The 23,400-nt window shown below is 35.5% G+C and overlaps 1 protein-coding gene across 1 annotated transcript; it reads left to right on the top strand.

The window, feature by feature from the left end:
• The first annotated feature begins 1,166 nt into the window (after positions 1-1,166).
• Positions 1,167-21,696, top strand: USP4 (ubiquitin specific peptidase 4 (proto-oncogene)). Its single transcript, XM_009698862.1, has 7 exons — positions 1,167-1,251; positions 2,436-2,511; positions 5,318-5,445; positions 10,349-10,479; positions 13,163-13,289; positions 18,956-19,101; positions 21,619-21,696. The coding sequence occupies exons 1-7, from the start codon at positions 1,167-1,169 to the stop codon at positions 21,682-21,684; spliced, it is 759 nt and encodes a 252-aa protein (XP_009697164.1). The 3' UTR covers positions 21,685-21,696.
• Positions 21,697-23,400: the final 1,704 nt, after the last annotated feature.

Here is a 23,400-nt window from a genome sequence, read left to right as displayed (position 1 = left end):
CGTATAGTGCTGTATAGAATCTATAATATTTTTGTTTCAGGTTTGATTATTAAAGTATGATGTGGTCTGTAAGAAATCCCGAGAACTGGCAGTGGCCCATTTGCTCCTTATCCTAATAAATTGATCTTCCTGGTTCACTCTATTTAAAAATCAGTACACAGAGAGAGAGGGAGATAATTCAATCTTAGAATAGTGTTTTGCACCCCATTTTGCTGCTTTTTTTTCATCGTTCCCTGCAGCTTTGTCTTTGTCTGTATGTCCAAAACACACCAGTCTAACAAAGTACTACTCGGTGGATTCAAGTAAGAAAAGAGGAAAGCAGAAGGTATAAAGACAAAGTAATTTGAGTAGCTTTCAAATTTTTTGTGTTCATGCATTCTTCATTTTGCTTTTCTTCATTGTACTGCTGGACAGGCTTTGCTCAGAGAGTCTCGAACTTCATGTGAAATTTTTAAGATTTCGTTGTCCTTCAGCATTTTCTTTTCAGGGAAGGAACTTGACTGCTGTTTAGTTCTTATCACACTTACGTACTTGCATGACTTATAGGTGGCCTTTCGGCTTTTTTGTACTAGAAATATTACTCTTTTATTTGAATGTGTAAGTACAAATTCCTAAATTTGAAGAGAAGTGATGTAAGTTTTTGCACTTTGTGTTAGGAAACAGAAATGTACAACTTTTCAGTTAGGGAAAACTGTGAAGAGACATTGTGGACCAAAATTTGGTTGGTGACAAAATTAATTGGATGTGGAAGAGTAAAGTTGACAAAGTGTTGAAATAGGTAATGGTGAACATTTAAAATCTAGAACGGTGACTCCCAAGCTTTCTTGCACTGGTAAGTCTAATTATCAAAATTTTCTGTTAACTACTATGTATGATCAGACATTTAACCCAAAGCATTTGAAAAGTAATATGGTTCTACAAGAGCAGTAATTTGTTAAGCATTAATTAAAACAATGGACAGTTTGCCTATATGGTAATGTCCCTTCTGTGTAAAATTGTAGCTTTTCTTCTTTACGATTCATAGTTCATTCAAGTTTAGATCAAGAAAGTAGAGGCCATGGGATGGAGTAGGGGACAAGGCTGGCAGGTTTGGTGGTGGAGTGGGTACCTGAGGGTGACTGCATTCATGACCACATGCTGTTACGGCTGTTACGGAGTAGGGCTGGATGACCACAGCAGAAGAGGAAGGTGAGAATGCTGTTGGTCTCGAGTATATTCATAAGATTGAAAGCTTTGTGTATAAAGCAAAAGGCAAGTGTATGTCAGATCAATCAAATTTGATACTGCTTTTTTCTATTTATTAAAGAAAAATGAGTCAAATATTAAGAGTCTGCTGTAAAAGGAATTGGGATTTTTACAGGCAGGGTGAAAGAACTGGATTTTGCTAATGTGGGAAGAATTGCTGCTACTTGTACTTTAAAAGATACAAATACCAATGATTCAGTTATAGTAACATCAGGCGTATTCTGGCAGACTCAGGGTAAAGGAAGAATGATCTTTAGTATCAGACTCTATATTCAGTTATATATGCACTGTGTAGAATAAAGTTGCTCCATTTAACATGGTCATACCAGTTCAAACTTCCATGGCAGTGTCTGGCATCTTTCTCTTCCAGGAAATGGAAAATAACACTCATTTAGTTGCAACAGTTACTTATTGTTTGGTGAAAATTTGTTTGTAGAGATCTGATTTTTCTTTCTTAATTTTCAAGTGGACTATCTTTGTGGTGGTCACTGAATTCTTAAATTCTTACTCATGTAATCTTTAAATTAGATAGGCTAAATTGTCTGTTGCAGGCTTCTGTCTTCCCCTCTCCCATTTTTGGGTAGTAGATGAATGTGGCATACCTTGGGCATGAATTGGATAGAGACTCTGCTGGAGAAAACAGTTTAAAACCTTTCTGCCTTCACTATTCAGTCTGTACCTGCAAAAGCGTTCTTGCCTTCATTGAAACAGGTCATATCTGAAGGCATCTGCATCTGACTATTGGTTGTAGAAAAGGAAGCAGGTTATCTCTGTAAAATTTAAACCTAATTTGTTTAAGTTTTTTCTCTCCTTCTATTGTAGTATTGCTTAGGAGGACTTTATGATAGTAAAAATATAATTAAAGCTTCTAGTGACAAACATACCAAATATTTTAAGCATACCGGGGAGCTGTTATGATGTTGCTTCATTTCCTCTATTTATTGCATGATGACAGACACGGTGTTTTGAAGGGAATTTGCAAGTTTTAAAGTTTATATCTCTGCTTTCACCTGATGCTTAAAAAACTAGTCTTTTTTTCTTTAATGCAGTGCTTGTTTTAAACAAATGATAACGCCAAACTTTAAATTACATGTCTATAGCCACATTATATGCGTCTTTTCACAAGCTGGTCATTTTTGATAGTTGAAGTTATTTCACATTTAATTTCACAACAGTTTGTGGTTTTGTAGGTTTTGCTGCAGTGATCGTTAAATCTGCTACTGTGTTAGGAGAACTTGAAAAGTTAAGTTCAGAAAAGACTTTTACGTAAAAGACAGTAAGGCTTTACTTGGATACTTTCTCGTGTTGCAAAATTAGGTTCTCTATACACAAAGATCTGAATTATTTTGAGAAGCTCGTTGCTTTGTTAGGTCGTTCTTGTAACTTCGCCGAACAGCATAGACAATGGAAAGTGGTCAAGAAATCAGTGTATTCTAACTGAATGAGTTTGATTTTTGCAGTGTGAAATGTGTATGGGACTGGAACTTAGTGAGCTTTGAACTAGATAAGTTTTACCCTTTTTCTAGCATTAATAAAGTTTAAGTAGGTTTATTTTTGTAATAACCTGCATTTTTATCTTTTTAGTGTGTTTTATCCCAAATTTCACCATCCTTAATGCAGCTTAGCCTTGTCCAATCTTGTTTCCTATTACATTCTAAACATGCTCTAAACAAAACAAAACATCTCAAGGGAATTCTGCCACAGAAGTGAAATAATCAGTGCTGGGCCAGGCTACTTTAGAATGATTCGATGTTGTAAAATCGTAGTGATGTTAAGTATCTCATCTTTCTGGAATAGGACTAGAATCATGCTGTGTCATTGCCAGTTTGGTGGGATGCATTGTGCCCAGAACACCCTCTCCATTCACTCTCTGTTACTGATTTTGGTAGGAGTGGAAAAGGGCATTTTTGCAGCAAAATACTTTTCATATACATTTCCTTAATAGTGTTTAAAACTCAGCTTTTTCCCTATATAGTTTTGGTTCAAAAAGCAGTTTGAGGCTCTTTTCTGACTGCTTTATTGAGTGTTTAAAATTTCAGAAAGCAATTTTGTGCTGCAAGTTCAAGGACAAAGTTATGTACAGAACAATTTTAGAAGAGATAGCAACTCCTAGTAATTATGACTCTTGAGCTTTAGTAACAGGTTGTGATAGTAGAATAGATACAAGACCAAGAGTTACGCTGTGAGATGGTAAAGGTACATGCTCCAGAGTACAGCTGGTGTTGGTGCAGTAAGGGAGAAATTTGGTCCCTAACCAAAGTTCTTACACTGGCAGAGCTGTTTGTAGCAGTTGAGACACAGCTGTCTCTTTACTAGTTACATTTCCTTAGCGTAGTTACAAGCTAAGGCTAGGACTTATTTGTTCACAGACTTACTGTTACTGTTGATGTAATCATTTTAAATCAAGACTGTTTACCATGTGAATTAGGATGCTCTTGTCATAGATGTTGTAAAGTTGGCTTTGAGACCTTAGTCTTTGATGTTTTTGAAGGAATGTAGGGGAAGTAAGCATCCAAAAGCCTCTGGTGATCTTATCTGTAGTTTTCTAATGCCTTCTTCCTCTTACTTTCCAAAGGACTTTTACCTAGATTCACACACTTAGGAGTACCTTCTGTAGAAACTGAAAAAGTGTGGCTTACTGAGAAGAGAATCTGATAAATTGACAGCAAAGGATGCCACTTACTGAGTACTACTCAGTAGTAATTCCTTCTTTGCAAAAGGTTTGCTAGCAGTACTTCTGAAGGCTGATTCCAGGCTTGATCTGTGTATGTAAGAGAGAAAAACTGGACTTGAGAAGAAGAAATAAGTCAAGACTTAGGTATCTTAGGTTTGTTAATTCTTATTGTAGTTACACCATTTAGAAGCACAAATTTAAGGCCCCACTAATGTATTTTTTTAAACCTATTCATTAAAATGTATACTCAAGCAATGTTTTTGTACTTCTTTGGTTATAAGAGTTGTGGGTACTAATGTTTTTGTTCTGTGATTTTTCCTTGGCGTTCATGAGTAACTCCTACAGAATGATTGCGTACTAAAGCTATATGTATTAGCGGACTAGTGTTTGAATCACCAGGAAGTTTTGAGATCTCTTAAAGGTTCAATAGCATATTATTGGTATGCCACAGGTAAGAGTTCAGTAGTCCAATACTGGAGAAAAGAATGAGGATTACCTCATAATAATCTCTAGTTTGACCTGGTGTTTCATCCTGATAGTGATACTCTGACATGTACTAGGGTAGCAGCAAAAGGTTTGGGACAGACCAGACAGAAGGAGATGGATACTTTTAGGAAAGAGAAATAATAAAGGCAGTGTCTTTGAAAAAAAATCATAATAAAATAAAATCTGAGGAATAAAGAAATTCTAGACAGAAAGATATAAAATGTAGGTATCACTGAACTTTGTAAAAGCCAGACTGGCACCAGTTTAATCTCGGTAGAAATACTGTGGAGCTGAGTTTAGAGATATCCCTTTATATGGAAGTGTGAAGTTGGTAATTATATGTAGGAGGAACATCTAGTACTGCCTCAAAACTAGAACATTTACTGTATGTGTTGATGCTGACTCAAAGGAAGAAAACACTTAGACTCTCTGGTTCTTGACAGGACATCAGAGTTCTAAAGTTTTTCAATTTATGTATGAAAGTTATAAATAAAACTCCAGCAGGAAAAAAATATTTTACTAAAAATTATCTGTCTTTTTTTAAAGGACTGTCTAATTATAGAGGTTGAACTTGAACCTCTTGAATTCACAAATTGAGAACAGGAGTGAAAGCTGATGGTATTTCATGCTGAAAGGGAAATGGGTTTTGACCTTGCCATTCTTCAGCTTCTGATATGCTGTATTTGCAGTCTTGCAAAGCTGTACTTGCCCACTGTGATTAGTGGGATCTTTAATTGCCCACAATTGAAGTTCTTATTGGTAGGAGATGTTGATAATGGTTAGCAGACCAGACAGAATAACATTCTTCATTTTGCAAGGCGGATGAATACAAATGCATTAACATGAATTAATTGGTACTGTAGGAAGTGGTGGCATGCCAATAATTAACTTGTATGTCTTTTTCCATTTAAGGTATCTAGTGGATAGTCGCTGGTTCAAACAGTGGAAAAAATATGTTGGTTTTGACAGCTGGGACAAATACCAGATGGGAGATCAAAATGTGTACCCTGGTCCTATTGATAATTCTGGACTTCTCAAAGGTAACTGCTTCTGATTGTGTAATAACTCAATACTAACATTTAGTGCAAATTTGTCAGAGATTGTTCATCTTGTGTAGTTGATAGTGAAGTGAATCTCAGCATGTATGAAGGTGAAGCTTTCTGTTTGTTTTCAGACCGTGACAAGGGAACTGGAATAGATTTCCCTAACAAATTACAATTTTATAAATAAAATCATTGGAACGTTTTTGCAATGGCAACAGGATATTTTTAATAATGTACAAATTACTGGTTTATAACAATATTTTAGGATACCTTGGTAGTTGAAATTTAGTGAAGTTGACAAATAGCTAGCCTCAGTTCACTAAGATTTTTTTTAACTAAATTGGTTGATTTAAAATAACATTTTTAAGTTGAACTTTAAAATTTCTTTTTGTAAATGAGCTCCAAGCCCTTACTTTGATTCTGGAACAATTGATGGAGAGGTATTATGCAGTTCAGTGATAATATAAAGTGGTGTGAAATGATAGAGGATAATTTCCTAATTTTTTATGGTCTTCTAAATATGGTAAAAGCCTGTCACTGTTACAGTTACTCCGGTCTGGACTTTTGCTAAACTGTAGTCAGATTTGTGGACACAGGTCACAGAATACTTTCCCAGATATTTTAATCTTTAGGTCAAATTCCGTATTTAATGTCCAGTATTAAAATACCATTACAGCTGTTAATATTTAATCTGCAGAATCTAGTGGATACAAAATCTAGCAGATTGTTGGTTTCCTTCTTTGAAGTTACAGGTAATGTAATAGTACTGCATAATTTGTTTGCATGTAGTAATAGAAATTTTTACAACTTCATGGAGTTTATGATGAACTCTAATGTTCTTAATTCAAAACTTCTCAACTGTAATTAATATCTCATTATTTTACAAGTTAAATGTTAAAGATGATTGCCTCTTTCATAGGTCTTGTTATACCATGTTGCACTAGTTGTCACTGCGAGTCAGTGTGCATGTCCTGACAGTGACTAGTATCAGTGCCTTTGAAGAAGGTGCTGTACTGTCATATGCCTCTATACATTCTCTTCTATCCACAAACTTAAAGATCTTTTTGCTGCAGGTGAGTGAGTGTGTTGTATTCTGAAATGTGAGGATCTAGATCTTTTGTACATCCTTGTAGTAAATCTTGCCGTGAGGTGGGCGTGTTCAGGTGATGCTTTTCAGTTGAAATAGATGTAGCAAGATCTTTTTATCCTCAGGCAGCATCAGCTTATTCTCTCTTCTGTGTCTACCCACCTTAAAACAAAGGTGATTTCTAGATGTGCAAAGTACTGTGTGGTTGAACTGTATTATTTATAACTTAATCCACATACATGTTCAGATTATGTTTAAAGTTAATGTCGATATAAAGCCTATATTAGGGTTAGCTATCCAAATCTAAAGTCATGTTCGCCATTTTGCTAAAACCTCCTGAAAACGTGTATTTTATCATTTTGACGCTGCCAATACCCCTTTCAAAATAAACACAGCATTGGGGTTTGTGAACGTCACTTTTTGCTCACTCATGGTTCCAAAACTATGGCTCTGCATTGGCAGTGATACCATGCATCCAATTAGTATCTGACATCTACTGCTCCTACATGAAGGCAGTTTCAAAATTAAAGGCATTAGTGCTCATCAAATAGTAGCTGTCTCCTTCACCTGCTGCAAAGCAGCAATCCTATGTACTACGTTTCCTATGTAGCATAAATTGAACCTGAAAATGCTTGGGTTTTAATCCTGGTTTTGGCACGTAGTATGCACTAGTTGCTCTCATACTGCTCTCCTTAAGTGTTAAGTATGAAGATTTGCATTTGATTTAGAGAATAAAATAATCTAAAATGGGCATGTGTTCTCAGATACTCTGCAGTGTAGTACAGTGATAAGGAAAACTATTATTAAATTCAAGAAAGACTGATTCCAGGAAACTGAAGCAGTATGGTGTGCTTATATTACTAAAATGCTGCTCCCTTATTTCCAGAACATTTGGATGAAGTGAGAGCAGTGAAAAGAATAGGTAGAGATTTCAGTTAATCTCAACATATGCAAAAAATGTTGTTGAATGTAATGGAATGCACATGTGCCATCTGCAAAAGAAGAGATACATAGTCAACTTTAGATTAGCAAAGCAAGTCAACTTCAGATTAGCAAAGCAAGCACAAGGAAGTAATCATTTGAAGTAGCTGCTTGTTCATCATAGAAAACAGTGTCACGTATGAGGGATGGAGTCATCAGAGTCAGGGGACTTCTTTGATGGAATAAAGTTCTGAAAAAATTATACTAGAAGAAATGTTGAGGGGTTTAGAAAGACGGAATGGAGTCCAAATTATATCTTCTCACTGTAAACTCCTGTAGCAATATCAGATCAGTGCAGAAATACTGTATGAACCTTTTAAAGAGATACGTGGACCTGAAGATGTGTTTGTGGATTTCTCCCCACACTTTACTCCCAGCTTTAATGGAACCACCGTATGCATAGTGTTGAGTGGGCCAAGTAAGAATTGATAGTGCAAGTCGAATTATTTCAGCAAATGTTTCATGTATGTAGCTCTTGAATATAGATTTTTTTTTTTTTTTTCCGAATCAATCAAGACAGTTTTGAACCAAAATTTGGCTCTTGAAAATTGTTGCTTTTACAGCTAGCATGAAACAGCCTGAGGGGAAAAAAGGAAAGTACCTTTTAAACAGGTACATTGATTGAAGTCTCATTTATTACGTCACAGTAATTATACTTATCTACATGAACTGAATTCTTTCTTACCTTTATGTTCACTGACATGTTCATGTAAAATTCCATTTTACATTTTGCTCAAGGAATATATGTACTGTGGCTCCCAAAGTAGAATCCAAAGTCTGAGGTTTTCGTCCCCTTTCCTTTGTTGCCTTCTATGTTGCTGTTGTGGTTTTTCTTGCTAAAATAGCAACAAAGCTTTGGCTATTTCTGAACTTGATTATCCCCCCTTTCTAAAATAAGTTCATAATTTTAATACTTACCTGGCTGTATTTGGGGGGCGGGGGGTGGGGGGGGAGTTTAGGGTTTTTTAGTTTAGCTGTTGCTACTAAGTCATTTATGATTTTTATCAGAGAAGATGCATATAAACCATGTTGTACCTTCTTGACTGCATGAAGTCTTCTCTAAACTGCACAGATTGCATATTATGGAAACAGTTATCTTTTTGCCATCTCTGAGCAGCTAATGGTAGTAACAAATACTGCACACTTAAAATAGATGAACTGAAAACAATATGCATCTCCCATGTTTTGCTTGCACATCAAGGTACTTAGCTGGAGAAGGAAAGAGGGAGTCAGCACCAGTGATAATAGGAGAGGAAGAAAACTGTGCTTCTTTCTTTGCCCAAATTTTCACTATTTGGGTGAATAAAGCAAAAAGCATTGTTTTTTTCCCGTAGTTTCCCTTAAAATCACAAACCCTTTAAATCAAGTGAAGGTGTAGCAAGTGCAGGTAGAGTAGGGAGATTTCTGGAGTTTTGGCAAGCTGAATCTTGTTTACTCTTCCCACTGGGAAGTGAACACATCTCTTAAGTGTCCTCGATAGCGTTACCCTCCTACAGAAAAGGTCATGTTGAAATATGCTTTGTTAAATTCTTATACAGAAAAAAAAAAAAGAATAATTGTTAGTATTAAAGGACCTTTAATTTTTAAGTGTGCCTTTTTTTAATGCTCAGGGTAATTTTTTTTTTAATTGAAGTCAGATTATGCTGTATTTGCTCAATCTGTACAAAGGAGAAACAGAGAAGCACAGAAATATGACAAAATGAGAGGACCTTAGTGCTTTTCATATGCGTGTAGTGCACACTTATTTTTGTCCTTGTGAAAAAATGAAGGCAACAGTATTCAATTTGTTTAGTATTCAATTGAACAGTATTCAATTACTTAAAAAAATCCAAGAGGAAGGCCAGTACTTGAAGTGGTTTGAGATTATTTAAGGTTACTTTTATGCTCAATTTTAATTGTGCAGTGTAATTCTGCAGTTCATTCACATAGGATAATGAAAATAAATAGACTGTGCATTTATTACAGTCTATTTATTCTTTATACATAGTCTATTTTCATACTTCATTAAGTTTGTCATCCTGATTCATTCTTTGAAGCAGAATGTGTGGGTCTGCCTGTTTGAACTCCCTCTGTACAGAGGGCTGTTTGCTGGCCTGTAGTTGGGTACTTCCAAATGGAAAGACAGCTGCCCTAGTTGTCTGAGGCTCACAGCGGCTTGGATCTGGAATCACCTCTTACACATACAGGATAGCTGCTGTCTTACTGCTGTAACAAGGTTTGAACCAAAGCTAAAAGCATGCTACTTCTGTAAAGAGGTTGCCAAGTTGTACTTCTTTCAAGTGCTGCATCTCGCTGTCCCTGTGAAGAACTTTGTAGGGACTGTGTTTCCAGCGCATGTAGGGTCATTTAAGTAGGAGGGTTGTACCATGTTATTTTCCCAGTCTGACATGGAATAAATGACTCCGAATTTTGTCTTGGATCTACTGTAACTGCCCATTCCTGCATTTTCAGTGAAGGATGCAACTGTAGCATGAAATGGAAGTATCCATGGTGATGTGGGAATATGTGCGAAGTGGGTGGAGAAACGGATTCGTTTCTCTGAAGGCTATGGTGGTGTGTGATAACAAGTTAGGTGCTTATGATTGCGTGAGGATACGGAGTTGTCACTTGGGTTCCTGAGTGTAGGAATACTACCTGTAGTAGGTGTGCTGTACATGAACGGGATAGCTTGCCTAAATAGCTTCAGAATAGTTTTGCTTTGAACACCATAATACTGATAACATAACTGTGACTCTGAAAATATTTTGCTTGCTATTTACATGAAAAATGTTACATTAAAAACTCAAGTAACTGAATTACAGTATTCAAGTAAAAATATCTTTTCTCTTATAGATGGTGATTCTCAGTCTCTCAAGGAACATCTCATTGATGAGCTGGACTACATCCTTTTGCCAACTGAAGGCTGGAATAGGCTAGTTAGCTGGTACACACTGATGGAAGGTCAAGAGCCAATAGCACGCAAGGTACTCTTAAATTACCTACTGGGATGAATGTGGTTCAGATATAGTCCTGCAAATATGCAGGTGTTGCACAGGAATTTATTAGAAGATTTTTAAGTCCTCGCCTATGATAATCATATAGACAACTCCTGCTTTAGTTGCTTATAGATATCTAATTTTTATTCAAATTTTAAAGGCTTAAGTTTTTAATATTGAGAAACAAGGATGCAAAGGTTATAATACTATTTTTTTTTTTTTCTCCTGAAAGTAAACCCTTTAGTATTTCAAGAAGAACTTGCTTTAGAAGCTTATAAGTCTATTAATGTGAATGACTGTTATCAAGTATAAAACCCTAAAACTGTATTGACTATATTAGTGAAAAACCTGGCTCCAGTAATGTTAACACTGGCAGAGTAGTTGGTAGTTCCTTTTCTGATAAGTGCAGTCTTCTGTGTTCAGCAGCTTGCTAAGGGAGTTTTTTCTTTAAGCAAAAAGCTTACCTCAACACAAGTAGTAGTCCATAGTATGGTGGCTACTGTGGCCCTCCATCACTATGAGATACTTAAAAATTAATGTATTTGTTAATTTCTGTTTGCTGCAACACATGCCATCTTTATTATTAAGGTGATAGGACATTTTACCAGTTTATTGATCATACAATGTTTTTTATTTGTATTATGTCTTAAGATTTTCAGGTTATTGATTATAGTTGCATCCTCACTGGACTGAATTACTGAAGTTTTCAAATATATTTTGGTATGTTTGCCATTTCTAAATTGACCATTAGGGCATATTCTTTTGACTACAGGGATCTTTATTTTAATCCCTGAAAAATGGCTGAAAGAATATTAAGATTAGAATTTAGTTTGATATGACTTCTGGTGTGATATAACTTTTTTCCTCTTATAACATGAGTATGATCTAATTACATGCATGCTGGCTGCTTACTTGAAGTGAATTTCTTTCAAACAAATACCAGATTTAGCTACAGAAGAAATTTTGTGTCTTCAAGGTTCATTTGGTCAGCAAAAGAAGTGGTTTGTTGTTGGTTTTTTTTTTAACGTTCTCTTTAATACAGTAAAAGATATCTTTTTTTAAAAGAGACATCCCTGGAATGTCTCTTTCTTTTTCTCTAGTTCTGTAAGAGCTGAAATTTATTAAAATGGCTCTCCTTCTTTAAAGATATGTATGTTATCAACTTGTTACTGTTTTTCCTGAAGATGGATTTCAGCAAACTGAATGCTCTTCCATCATCATGGTAAAGTAAAAGTTCTGTAATTTTTTCACTTTGGGGGGAAAATGCAAGGAGAGAGAAGGGAAATTAGAGTAACTTGCCTTCTATTTGGAAGGAACTAACTAGAAAAATACATGGAGTGTAACATGTGGCCAGGTAAACTGGCATAGCTTCATTATTTTCTGCCAATATGAATAGTAGTTATCCTCCAAGATGCGTATTCTGGTTCAGAATTTTTCTTTCTGATGCTTTTGTCATTTGTTCATGATTCTTTCTCCTGTCTGCCTTAATGTTTCTTCGTAGAGGTGGGGTGATACTTTTCTTTCATCCTCTTCGTTTACACCCACTTTTTTTGAAATGTGAATCCAAATTTTAAGTTGATACAATGTTGTACTTGATCCATGTCAAATAACATTATGACTTTATGTAATAGGATGTGGTAATACTACCACTACAGTGTCAGTTTTATTCTCAGAAATGTCTTAGCCATAGTGCACAGTTTTGTCTACTGCAAGTATTTTGTTGTTACTCTAGTAGCTGAAAACCCTACTAAGGTGGTCAAATTAAGATGCATTTTTATTTAAATGTCATGGTTGGCAGTCACTAAAGCTAAGGCAAACTACTGAACGGTAATGAAATCATTCACTAATTTTTTTTTTTCCTGTGGCACATGCATAGAAGTTATATTTGTACAGCAGATAGCAGATCTCTCCTAGCAATTAGCTGGTGGCTGTTTTTTTTTTACCATATTTGTCAGATGTATCACATATCAGGCCAATGGTTATTTTTGGAACAGTCTACATGACTAAGTACTGCAGTTACACTTTGGAAGATCAAAGGGAAAAACATTTAAGAGGTGACCCTGAATATTTTTTTCTACGTTTTACTTTTATAAAAAAATTCCTTTATACTTAACTATTTTGTAATAGGTATTACAAAAATTAACATATAATAAACAACTGTGATGAGTAGGTGAAATTTCAAATGAATGTATTCATTATTGAAATATAAGTGGAAGATTTGTTCTGTTTAAAAATGTGATATCCAGATATTATTAGTGTGTATTCTGGTTTTGATAAGTATTCTTTAACTGTGAAAAGTAGTTCTTCATGTTTTGAGGAAGTAGCATACAACTAATGTATTTTGGAATAAAAATAGCTTTTGGTGTCTTTTACCTTTTATTAAGTATCTTATCTTTTGGTTAAGTTTGCATATTTGTGATTTCTGCTGTGCTTAAGACTTTGAAAGTCATGGTGGTGTTATACACAGGTAAGATACCATCATGGAAAAAAAAACTTTTTGATTTACTGTATTTCTGAAAAGTTATAGGAGAATTTTGGTTCTAATTTTTGGCATTTAGTAAGTGTCATATATTCTCTGAAATTCAGTTTCTTGAAGAGTTCTCAAAAATATTTTGAAGTGCGTCTATGAAAACATATTTGGACTGATACCTGATCCCAATCTGTTTTTCAGGTCGTTGAACAGGGTATGTTTGTAAAGCACTGCAAAGTAGAAGTTTATCTAACAGAATTAAAGCTTTGTGAAAATGGAAATATGAACAATGTTGTCACACGAAGATTTAGTAAAGCTGATACAATAGGTATGCACAACTATTTTTAAAAGTATATGATTGTTACTTGTTTAAATACTACTTGGTAGCAAGTTCGGAATAAGTAAGTCTCTAGGTAAAATGATAGATGGGTATTGTAACCATTAAAAAGGATGGGACTAGTCTTGTTTGGGTCAAAATTAAAAGTTAAATTATTTGGAATATTTAGGATTTTTAATGGAATTTTAAAAAATAATAATTGTGCATTTTATTATCTAGGCATCTGTGTTATCTCTAGAGGTTTGTGCTTTTCAGGGAGTGAACAGTGTGGTATTTTCATTATCTTTACTAGATTCCATAGTACTTTTTCTTGGCTTTTGGTGTGTAAGAAATATATTATTTCATGTGTTTCCGTTCATGTCTTTCATTAGCCAACACTTTTTAGTCATGTATATAAACAGAGGGGTATATTACAAAACACAAGAATGAATTGAATTTATAAATTAATGGCTAAAGGTGACCTGCAAAGGCAGTATTCTTTGGGTTGTGAAGTGGCAGGCCAGGCACAATCTTTTACAGTAACTGAGTCCTGTATTAAACCTTGAACTTATCTGTATTTGTGGTTATTTTGCCTGCTCTTTGAGCATTGTGTCATTGGTTGACACCATATTTTGATAACATATTTGTCTCTGACAATAACAATCAGAACATATGCAAAGTTATTGCTGGTCATATAAACTCAATTTTTGGTGTATTTGCGCATATGTATCTGAGATAAGACTCTTTCGATCAGGTGTATTTGTGCAGCTAGAATTGCACTTTATGCCCGTGACACTTTATGCCCAGCCATTACTCTTTGTTTACATTCTTTGACAACAATGTGGTTTTTTCAGATTTTACTTCTTTTTACATTATGGGTAGTGACTTATACTTACTACTAATCCTTTGCAGATTGCTTGCTTTAAAAGCAGAATCGCTTTACTTTGTCAAATTTTAGTCTTTTAAGTTAATCAAGTAATCATCTGCTTGTATTAGAACAAAAACTTTTAAATTATGAAATTTGTCCTTGAAACAAGGCTTCAGTGTTGTATGTTAATTGGCCTTTTTGAGATCTGGTTTAACTTGGGAAGATGTACTTCGTTATTCTCTAAGCAAACCCAGAAACTTAGAAAAAACAATTTAACATTTTCCTTCCCTGAGGACCAAATACAAGCTATTTTGCAGCTATACTGAATTTAATTGTATCATTGGAATTATAGGTAATAGATGAATTCCTGATATTTTCTTTCTCTAATCAGAAGCAGGACATTCTGGAAACTGTTACTTGGAGGTGTATTAATTTTTTCTCAGCACAAATAGAATTACAGTTATGAGAAAATTGTCGTGAAGAGTAATGAGAAACAGTCGGACTCACTGGCAGTCCCTTTCCAGACACTGGCCTTGTTTGCTTTCCTGAGATGTGGATGACATGCTCCTGGAAGCCTTAAAAATTTGCCCTTTCTGAAGCTGAAGCTTCTTATGCAGAGCACCAAGCAGGGCCGTCCTAGCCAGGACATCCAGAAGAGTTTGTATCATAGAAGAAGAGCTACAAAAATCAAAACCACTTTTAAGAGTGAAAAAATAACTGATCCCTGAGGTTTTTCTCTTATCATCCGTTAATAAGATGGTGATTTTTTTTCCCTGTCCTTAGCTTAAGTATATTTAGGGTAATTCATCAAATATATGGCAGAGATGCTCATTATATCAGTAAATAATATGCAAGAGGAATCTTCAGAATCCTGGTTATTTTTCTCCCTGCATTGTATATGCCAGTAAGGGATGCATTTTCATTATGGTTGCAGAAGACTTGTAGTACAAAAAAGTCAGTATCAGCCCCACTGAAGTGAACAGAGCTAAGGAACTATGGTCTTTTCAAGAAGTTTTAATATAATCAGTGATGGAGGGTAGAAAAATTATTTACTGCCTTCAAAAGATCAGTGCAAGACCTTCCTTAATTCTTATAAACAGAGAAAGTTTTGAAGCGTCTTAAATACTCTAAGCACAATATAATATTCACCTACCAGTCTTCAAATGAGTGTTATTCCTGGAATACCTTTGCTGTTCCACTCCAGTAGAAACTAAGCTAAGCTGTATGTCAGTAAGTTAGTACAAGGTAGGAAAAAATAATTACAAAGGACAGACCTAATAATGACGGTCATTTTCTTAGGGTGCTACTGGACACATGTAACGTGTTCTTTGGACCTTCTTGGGAATCTCCTACAATTGAGGACTCTCACCTTGGAGGCAGTGCATGTTAACTTTCAGATTTATTGATGACTAACTCTTTTGGAGGCGGGTGGGAGGAGTTAATTATAAAAAGGAAATGAACTGGATGATAGATGTAGTTCAGGTAGCATTTCAGTCTAGTTATTGTTGTTGATCCCAGAGATCATCAGGGCTTCTGAGTGAAAATGAGTTAATGATCCATTCAGCAGTTTTAATCATATGAAAGTAAGGTAAAATTAAGTCATCACCCAATGCGTAGGCCTTTTCTACCTTTATTCAAGAATTTTACAAACCACAAAATAACAGAAAGACTGTAGTCTCTATTATGGACAAATAGGAGGCAGGTTGCGTCTGCAAAGCCATCAAACAATTCCAAAACTGAGCTGATAAACTTTGTAGAAGATTACACCAGTGGCTCTGTATCTAATGGACTTTCGGACTTTTACTGGTAACTTATCTTGGCAAATGGCTTTCATTCACCTTTCCTTTTAATTTGCTGTAGAATACAAGAATGTAAAACTTGCCACTCTTGAGGAAAATTTATTCTAGGATCTGTGACTAGCCTTTCCCTTCTTTAGGAAGCTGGAATTACTGTTTCATAGTACAGATTAACATCTTACTACAGTTTCCTTTAGCCAGTATTTGTGATAACACTAGCCTTCAGGAGCCAGGGTGTACTTGTGTTAGGATCCACTGAACTTCTCCAGCATCTCAAGACTCTTTTGTGGTTTAACCTCAGCTGGCAGCTCAGCCCCACCCAGCTGCTCACTCACTCCCTGCCAGTGGGATGGGGAGAGAATCAGAGGGGTAAAACAGAGAAGACTTGTGGGTTGCAATAAAGGCAGTTTAATAGGTAAAGCAAAGCAAAATAGGAATTCCTTCCCCACTTCCCATGGGCAGGCAGGCGATCAGCCATCTCCAGGAAGGCAGGGCTCTGTCAGGCGTAATGGTGACTTGGGAAGACAAACGCCATCACTCCCAACATCCCCCTTTCCTCCTTCTTCCCTGCAGCTTTATATGCTGAGCATGACGTCATACGGTACGGAATATCCCTTGAGTCATTGGGGTCAGCTGTCCCGGCTGTGTCCCCTCCCAACTCCTTGTGCCCCCCCAGCCTCCTCGCTGGTGGGGGGGGGTGAGAGGCAGAAAAGGCCTTGGCTCTGGGTAAGCCCTGCTCAGCAGCAGGAACCAAAACATCCCTGGGTTATCAACGCTGTTTCCAGCACAAATCCAAAACACAGCCCCATATCAGCTACAGTGAAGAAAATTAGCTCTGTCCCAACCAAAACCAGCAGAGTCTTCCATGTAGTCTTGCACAATAGTACTTAAATCGTGCAGCTGTTTTCTTGGAGGAGCTCTCTGATTTTTAACAGTACAGGATATGTTCTATATGGGATCCATAACCTTTACCTCACAAATTGAACTATCTCATATTGTGGCTATATAGCTGATGGAGTGAGAGGCATCTTTAAAGGACAGTTCTTCCTGTCTCTTGTAGATACTGTCCTAGTACTAATCTTCTCGTACATGGGATGTGTGTAACACTACTAGAGGAGAACCCCATACACAGCATGCCTCAGACCATACCTATTTGAATGTAATGTTTTCATTTATACTGGAACAGGCACTTTGACTTTAGATCATAAGCCAGCACTTCAGTGATACTTGCTGGGGGTGGGAGGAAGAATTATAAAATGTGCATTGGTTACATTCATGGAAGTACATAAAAGCACCTTAGTTTTGCAGTCTCAAAATTAGCATAACAGGCAAGTGGAACATGGTCTTCACAGAGTATTGGACATAATGTGGAATCGTCTGATAGGATTGATGTTTCTTGTCTCATAACAGTTCGTTAGTGAAAGCTGGAATATGTTAAAAATTAACATAATAAATGTTAACTTAGTACTTGTGAAGAATACAAGCAGCAATGCTCAAATAATTAATTGTCATAATCTGATAATGAAAAATTATCACTTGTAAATTCTTTTAGTGAAAGTAATTGATAAATCTGGATGATTTTTTTTTGAAAGACTGTTGCTGACAATTCAATCTTACATTCAAATATAGGTATTTGAAATCCTTGGTTGAGAATTGATTCAGACAGTACATGATTTTTTTTAAAAAAGTCAACGAATAAAGTAACAGCCTGTTGCCTTGTTTATAGCACCTACCTTGCCTACGTAGCATTTCTATTACAGAAACAGATGATCCAGTCTAACACTTGCTTTCATACTAAAGTGTGTGTTAACTAGTATAGAAGGAAATTGTATTCAGTTGCCTACATTATCTACAAATACTATGTTGGCCAGTTGTCATGCATTTCACAAGCCAATGGCTGGATTTTTGCAAGGTACTTTTAAGCTTCAGGTCTCATTTTGACTTTTTATATTTAACATAGTGGAAGAGAAAATAGTAATCTTAGTAAAAGGGAGCAAGGGGAATGCTAGAAGAGCTGACGCACTGGTGTTTTATCCTGAGACTTCAGGGGAATGTCTCTCGAAGGGCCCAGTTCTGTAGCTGTGTTTTCAGTGATCGTCAGGAATAAACTGTACATTTCTTGACTCCTGTTTTGTTTTCTGTGTTAGCTCTTACAAGACTTGGCTGCCATGGGGCTTTATGAGTATGCCAGTTCAAAAAAAAAAAAAAAAAATAAAATCTAAATGAGGTTGCTATAGTGTAGCACTGTACATATTAGTTCAAATTAAAGAACTCTTTAATAAACTGCTTTTGCATAATGAAAATGGAGTTAATTATGAACTTCTTAAATTTTAGTTGTAGGCAATAGTGATACTACCTTAAAATTATGTAACACTGATTATATTCTGTCAGGTGGAGTAGGAGCCACTAGACCTTTTTATGTTAAATCTTTCAAGGATGTAACATCTTTCATCATCCTTTGAAAATAAATTTATGTGCTTCAGTTTTACAGAATAGTCTTTAATTTCTGTGAGCATCTAAAATTGTATGTGTATATATTGTGGTTAGTGGTAATTGCACTTGGGTATGGGTAGTAGAAGAGTGAAAACCAAAAAGGTTTGATCTGGGGAGAGGAACAGAATGACTTGTGCTCCCTGCACTTTGTTTTCCTGCCAGTCTCGCTTCTAATCATTCTGTACTCACCCACACTCCTGTGTTACCACACTCTGAGAAATTAGTATATGGGTACCTAGGTACCTCCTGTCATCTCTTATTTATCAACTTGTCTTTATTTGGTCTGCTTTGCTAAGAGATTCAGGAGGGAAGAAAATAGTCCTCTGACTGTTTCCATTTTAAAGGCAAGCAGACTAGCAACTTCCTGCTTGTCCTACAACATGAGGTAGTTGCACGGCTATTTCTACAGTTTCATTCATATTTTGAATATAAGAAAAGAGTAGGCGATTCTGATGCTTTACTAGGCTTATACTATTTGTATAGTGAAATGCTAAACTTGTGTTCTCTCCCTTTCAAAACAGATACAATTGAAAAAGAGATAAGAAAAATCTTCAATATTCCAGGTGAAAAAGAGACCAGATTGTGGAACAAATACATGAGTAATACTTTTGAACCTTTGAATAAACCAGACAGTACCATACAGGATGCTGGTTTATACCAGGGACAGGTACAGTGTAATCTTATTTCTTTTTTTTAATACGTTTATTTTTTTGCTCATGAAAATGTAGTTGTACCCAATGAATTTTCCTTCTTTTTAAATGAAAATTGCCCCCAATAGATTGTGTTAAGGATAGACGATTTTATACACAAATTCATCAAAATAAAAGTAGTCTTTGAGTGTATTTTCAGGATAAATACGAGTTTAACTCTCTTGGTGAATTAAAAGTAAATGAACATAATGTTCCTGACTTGAATTTGGTAAAACCTGAAATAGAAAAATACTCCTAGGATCTGGGATATGTTCCTATAATGAAACTCAAAATTTGAAGAACTTTTTAGGTACTCTAAAAGACTGTTGTCTTCTACTCAAATTCCACTGTCCAGATTTCAGAAAGAAATTAGGAAAAAAATGAAAAGATTTCAGATAAGAACTATAGAGACAAAAGAGCTTGAAAACCTGCTTTAGCATGAGACTATAGCATCACTTTAAAATCCCTTTATGGGAGGATTTCTTACAAGACCATTTTTTTACCTTCCAGATGAATATAAAGAACAAATATTGGATGTTAAAGCTACACAAATATAAATGTGAATTGATTGAACAATTTCATCATTAAAATAACTTTCAGATTATTACATTGGTTCCTTAGTCTTAAATAGAGTTAGATGTTTTTTCAATAGCTGTAGTTCATGCGGTCATGCTACAAATAAGAATGGATGAAATTTGATGGCAGTAATTGTAGGTGAGATTATATTAAAGTATTTCCTTTTGCCTTGAAATACTTGACTCTAACCTACTTACCAGCAGTATTTATGCTATGCTTCAGTTTTCTTTTGTATCATGAAAGGCAAGTAATCAGTGCACCAAAATAACAGCTTGAACTATTGTGCCCTTTAGCTTCATGCTGTACACACTTACAAGCCTCACACAGGTAATTTTCACCATGCAGAAATCCTGCTGGAAGAGCTCACATCTCCCATAAAAGATTTACGTCAAAGATGTAACTTGCAAATTGCCTCTATCCTAGTAAAACATTGACTATGAAGCAGGCATGGTCTAATCTAGCCATAAAAAGATCTCTAGGTGACATCTGTACTTTCAGCAAAACAAATATTATTCAAAGCAGAGTTTAACCATGGTTTCTGAAAATGCTAAATGTCGTGGTAGACCATGTGTGTTTGGTCAGTTGCACTTGCTGACACACAAGGTTGTTATTTTTCTTACTGAGCCTCCTAATCTAATAATAGTTATTCTGACTATTACAGTCTGTCTAACCTAACAGTTATTTTTTACTGTGTAATTCTAAACTATGTCTGTGATTGAGTAAATTCATGTTTTGAATTAATCACTTGACTTCTGAAGTGAGCCTTAGGGGTTCTGTTGAACTTTTACATCTAAATCTTCTTTTTATACAGTAGTCTCTGAGAGCCAATGGAAGGAAATACAGCAGAATCTGTCTTACAGCATTCATGACCAAAGATAGCAGACTGCTCTTCCAGATAGAAAGCTGGTCATGATAGAAAGCTAGTTTTCAGTGTCATGTCTTAGTGTATTCGGACTGAAAATGTGATTACATCTTCAAGTGGCAACACGACTTACGTATAAGGTTTTGAGCATAAGTATGTATGTGACTGTATGTCACTGTGTCGAAACATACAGGCATAGCATGGCAGTTAATTAGTGTCCTGAAACATCAGTGTACAGTTATGCAGAATTAGTTGCACTGGAAATTAAGAAGTAGATTTAGTTTAAATATTGGAGTCTAGTTGCCATTTCAAATGATCTGGCTATCCCAGCTGTCAATCCAGAAAGGTATGAGCTTTTTGTAGGTCCTGTGTCATATCTGCCAGCGTAGGGCAGATATCTCAAATACCCAAAGGCGTTTCAAATGGCACTTGATGCCTGTGTTTAGGACTGAGTGTTCTGTACTCCCTTTTGTACCAGTAACAACTTGAATGAAATTAATTTCATTAGCCAGCTGTCCAATTGGAAAATTAATATTATATGAATGCTTTTGCAAAAAGTACCAGAGTAACCAGACAGGTATGATTTTAAGGCTATCAAGGTAGAAAATAGTTTGGGGTTTTGTGTTTGTTTTTTTTTTCTACCTGTCTGTGTTGTGTGCGAGGCAAAATTCCTTCAGGAGTATCCTTTCCTTAGTAGGGCTGTTGTATAGACATGTGATTTCTATAGATTCATAGATGCTGTTTAGACATTGCAGGTCATCTTCCAACCTCTTTGAGAGGTAAGGTCTTGACATTTTATCCTTGGAGTGTTGAGGCCTAGAAATATTAAGTGGCTTGCCCAAAGTCACACAAATTAAAACATGGGGAGAAAAAAGTGAATAGAGCAAAAGGAAGGTGCAGTGTAGCTGAATGGAGTATTTGTGAACCTCAGGGAATAGTAACTTAAACAACAGTCTTTTCCGTCTGCAAATGTCAGCAAATCCATTAAAAAGATTGGAACAGAAAGCAATCTACTGATATTTTTATTTCAATTTTCTTCTTACACTTTTTGTGGTAGGTACTGGTGATAGAACAGAAGAATGAGGATGGAACATGGCCAAGAGGTCCTTCAACTCCTAAGTAAGTTGTGAATTTAAGTCATGTTATTCACTATAGCTTAACTATTTTCACATGTTATTTTGCTTTTAAAAAAACCCTGGTTTTAAAAGTGGCATTTCATTTTCAAAATCAGCCTTCATGTTTTAGCTCAAAATATGCGGAACAGTGTATTTGTTGTAAGTGCTGCACATTCTAGAACATGACATAATAATAATGAATTCCTATGTATACGTTGCTTAATTTTGTTGATTTCAGCCAGTGATATTACATTATCCTGCTTAGAAAAAAAAATCCGTAGTAGAAGACTGTGAAAATTAGCTTATTTTATTTAGTTTTCTGTTTCAAAGCATAGCGTATCTGTTAGGTGAACACAGATACATGTATTTTATCAGGATTTTTTTATATGTAAATGTTTTCATGGATAGCTTGTCCTTTTATCTCCAGAGCACAATATTTACACATAAACATTATTTAAACTGCAGTCTACATTACCAGCGTGTTGCTTTTGTTCATTTTCTTTTCTGTTCTTCCTGCTGCCATCATCAACAATACTTTGATAACGGCAAGTGAATAGAAAGACTTGAATGTGGTTTTTCTCATTTAGATGGATAAACTTTTTTTAGTATTGCTTCCAGAATATAAATCATGTTCTGTTGATTTTGAGGAACATTTGGAAATAGTTACTAGTAAACTAACACGATCTCAGCCTTACAAATAGTTAACTGTGTTTTTTCCCTTTGTTGGCTGGTTCTTGAGCATATCTTTCAGAAAAAGTTCTTTTAGGATACTTTTAATCCTTTTGATATTCTGCATTCATGTAATTGAGGTTCACTTTCGTTTTAAAACAACATTTTTATACTATCATTGCTTATCGTTTGAAGGACAGAGATTCTTTGTCTTTGGTGTTTCATCTCAAGCACTTTTATTAGGAGCACTAGCTTCTGTTAAGTTGCTTAATGAAGTCTGAGTTCAGTTTAAGCTTACTATGAACAGTATAATCTTGCTTATGAAGATGTTATGATACAAAGACTTGAGAATGTAGAGCAGCAGAAAGAATGGCATACAAAATACTTTAAGTTTAATCTCTGACCTCAAAAAGCATCTAGTAGAAATGTAAGTTCTGAGTCAAATTTTAGATCTAGATTTTGAAGGTTAAAAGAATTTAGATAACTCAGTGTCATGGATTCTTTTGGAAGTTTTGGTAGGAAGATATTCTTGGTGATGGTACCTGCTTTTATTCTGCCAAATTTACATTCCTCTTTGTGGAAGGCATTCAGGAGCAGTATATAAATTAAAGAATATCTCTTGGAAGATGTTTGATCCGGAGACAAGTAAAATGGTAATTGAAAATACTGGTGTCAGGCTATAAGTAAACCAGCAAATGAGGGTGAAAAGTTTTACTGTGAAGCTGGGGTATGTTTCTGAGGTTTGGCAGCTATCAGAAAGATTGATTGAAATTTGGTATTCAAATGCATTGTATAGTGGAAAGTTTGCAAAATTTAGTGGATTCAAATAGAAACTATCAACAAGCAGTAATGGGGACAGGTTTTTACATCTGTTTAAAACTTTATGAAAAATCTAATAAATGTTTAAAGGGGTAGAAATACTAAACACTTGCTTTTTTAGTCTTCTGCGTGAGATGCATTAGGAGTATTAGTTTGTCGTCACAACTAGTATACATCCAGATACCTATCTACAGTCCTGTCATTGGTCACACACTAGTCTCACACCAGTTCCTGCT

This window comes from Cariama cristata, unplaced genomic scaffold (assembly GCF_000690535.1).
Source record: "Cariama cristata isolate BGI_N322 unplaced genomic scaffold, ASM69053v1 scaffold38184, whole genome shotgun sequence".
Classification (NCBI taxonomy): Eukaryota; Metazoa; Chordata; class Aves; order Cariamiformes; family Cariamidae; genus Cariama; species Cariama cristata.
This window is presented reverse-complemented; position numbering and strand designations above follow the sequence as displayed.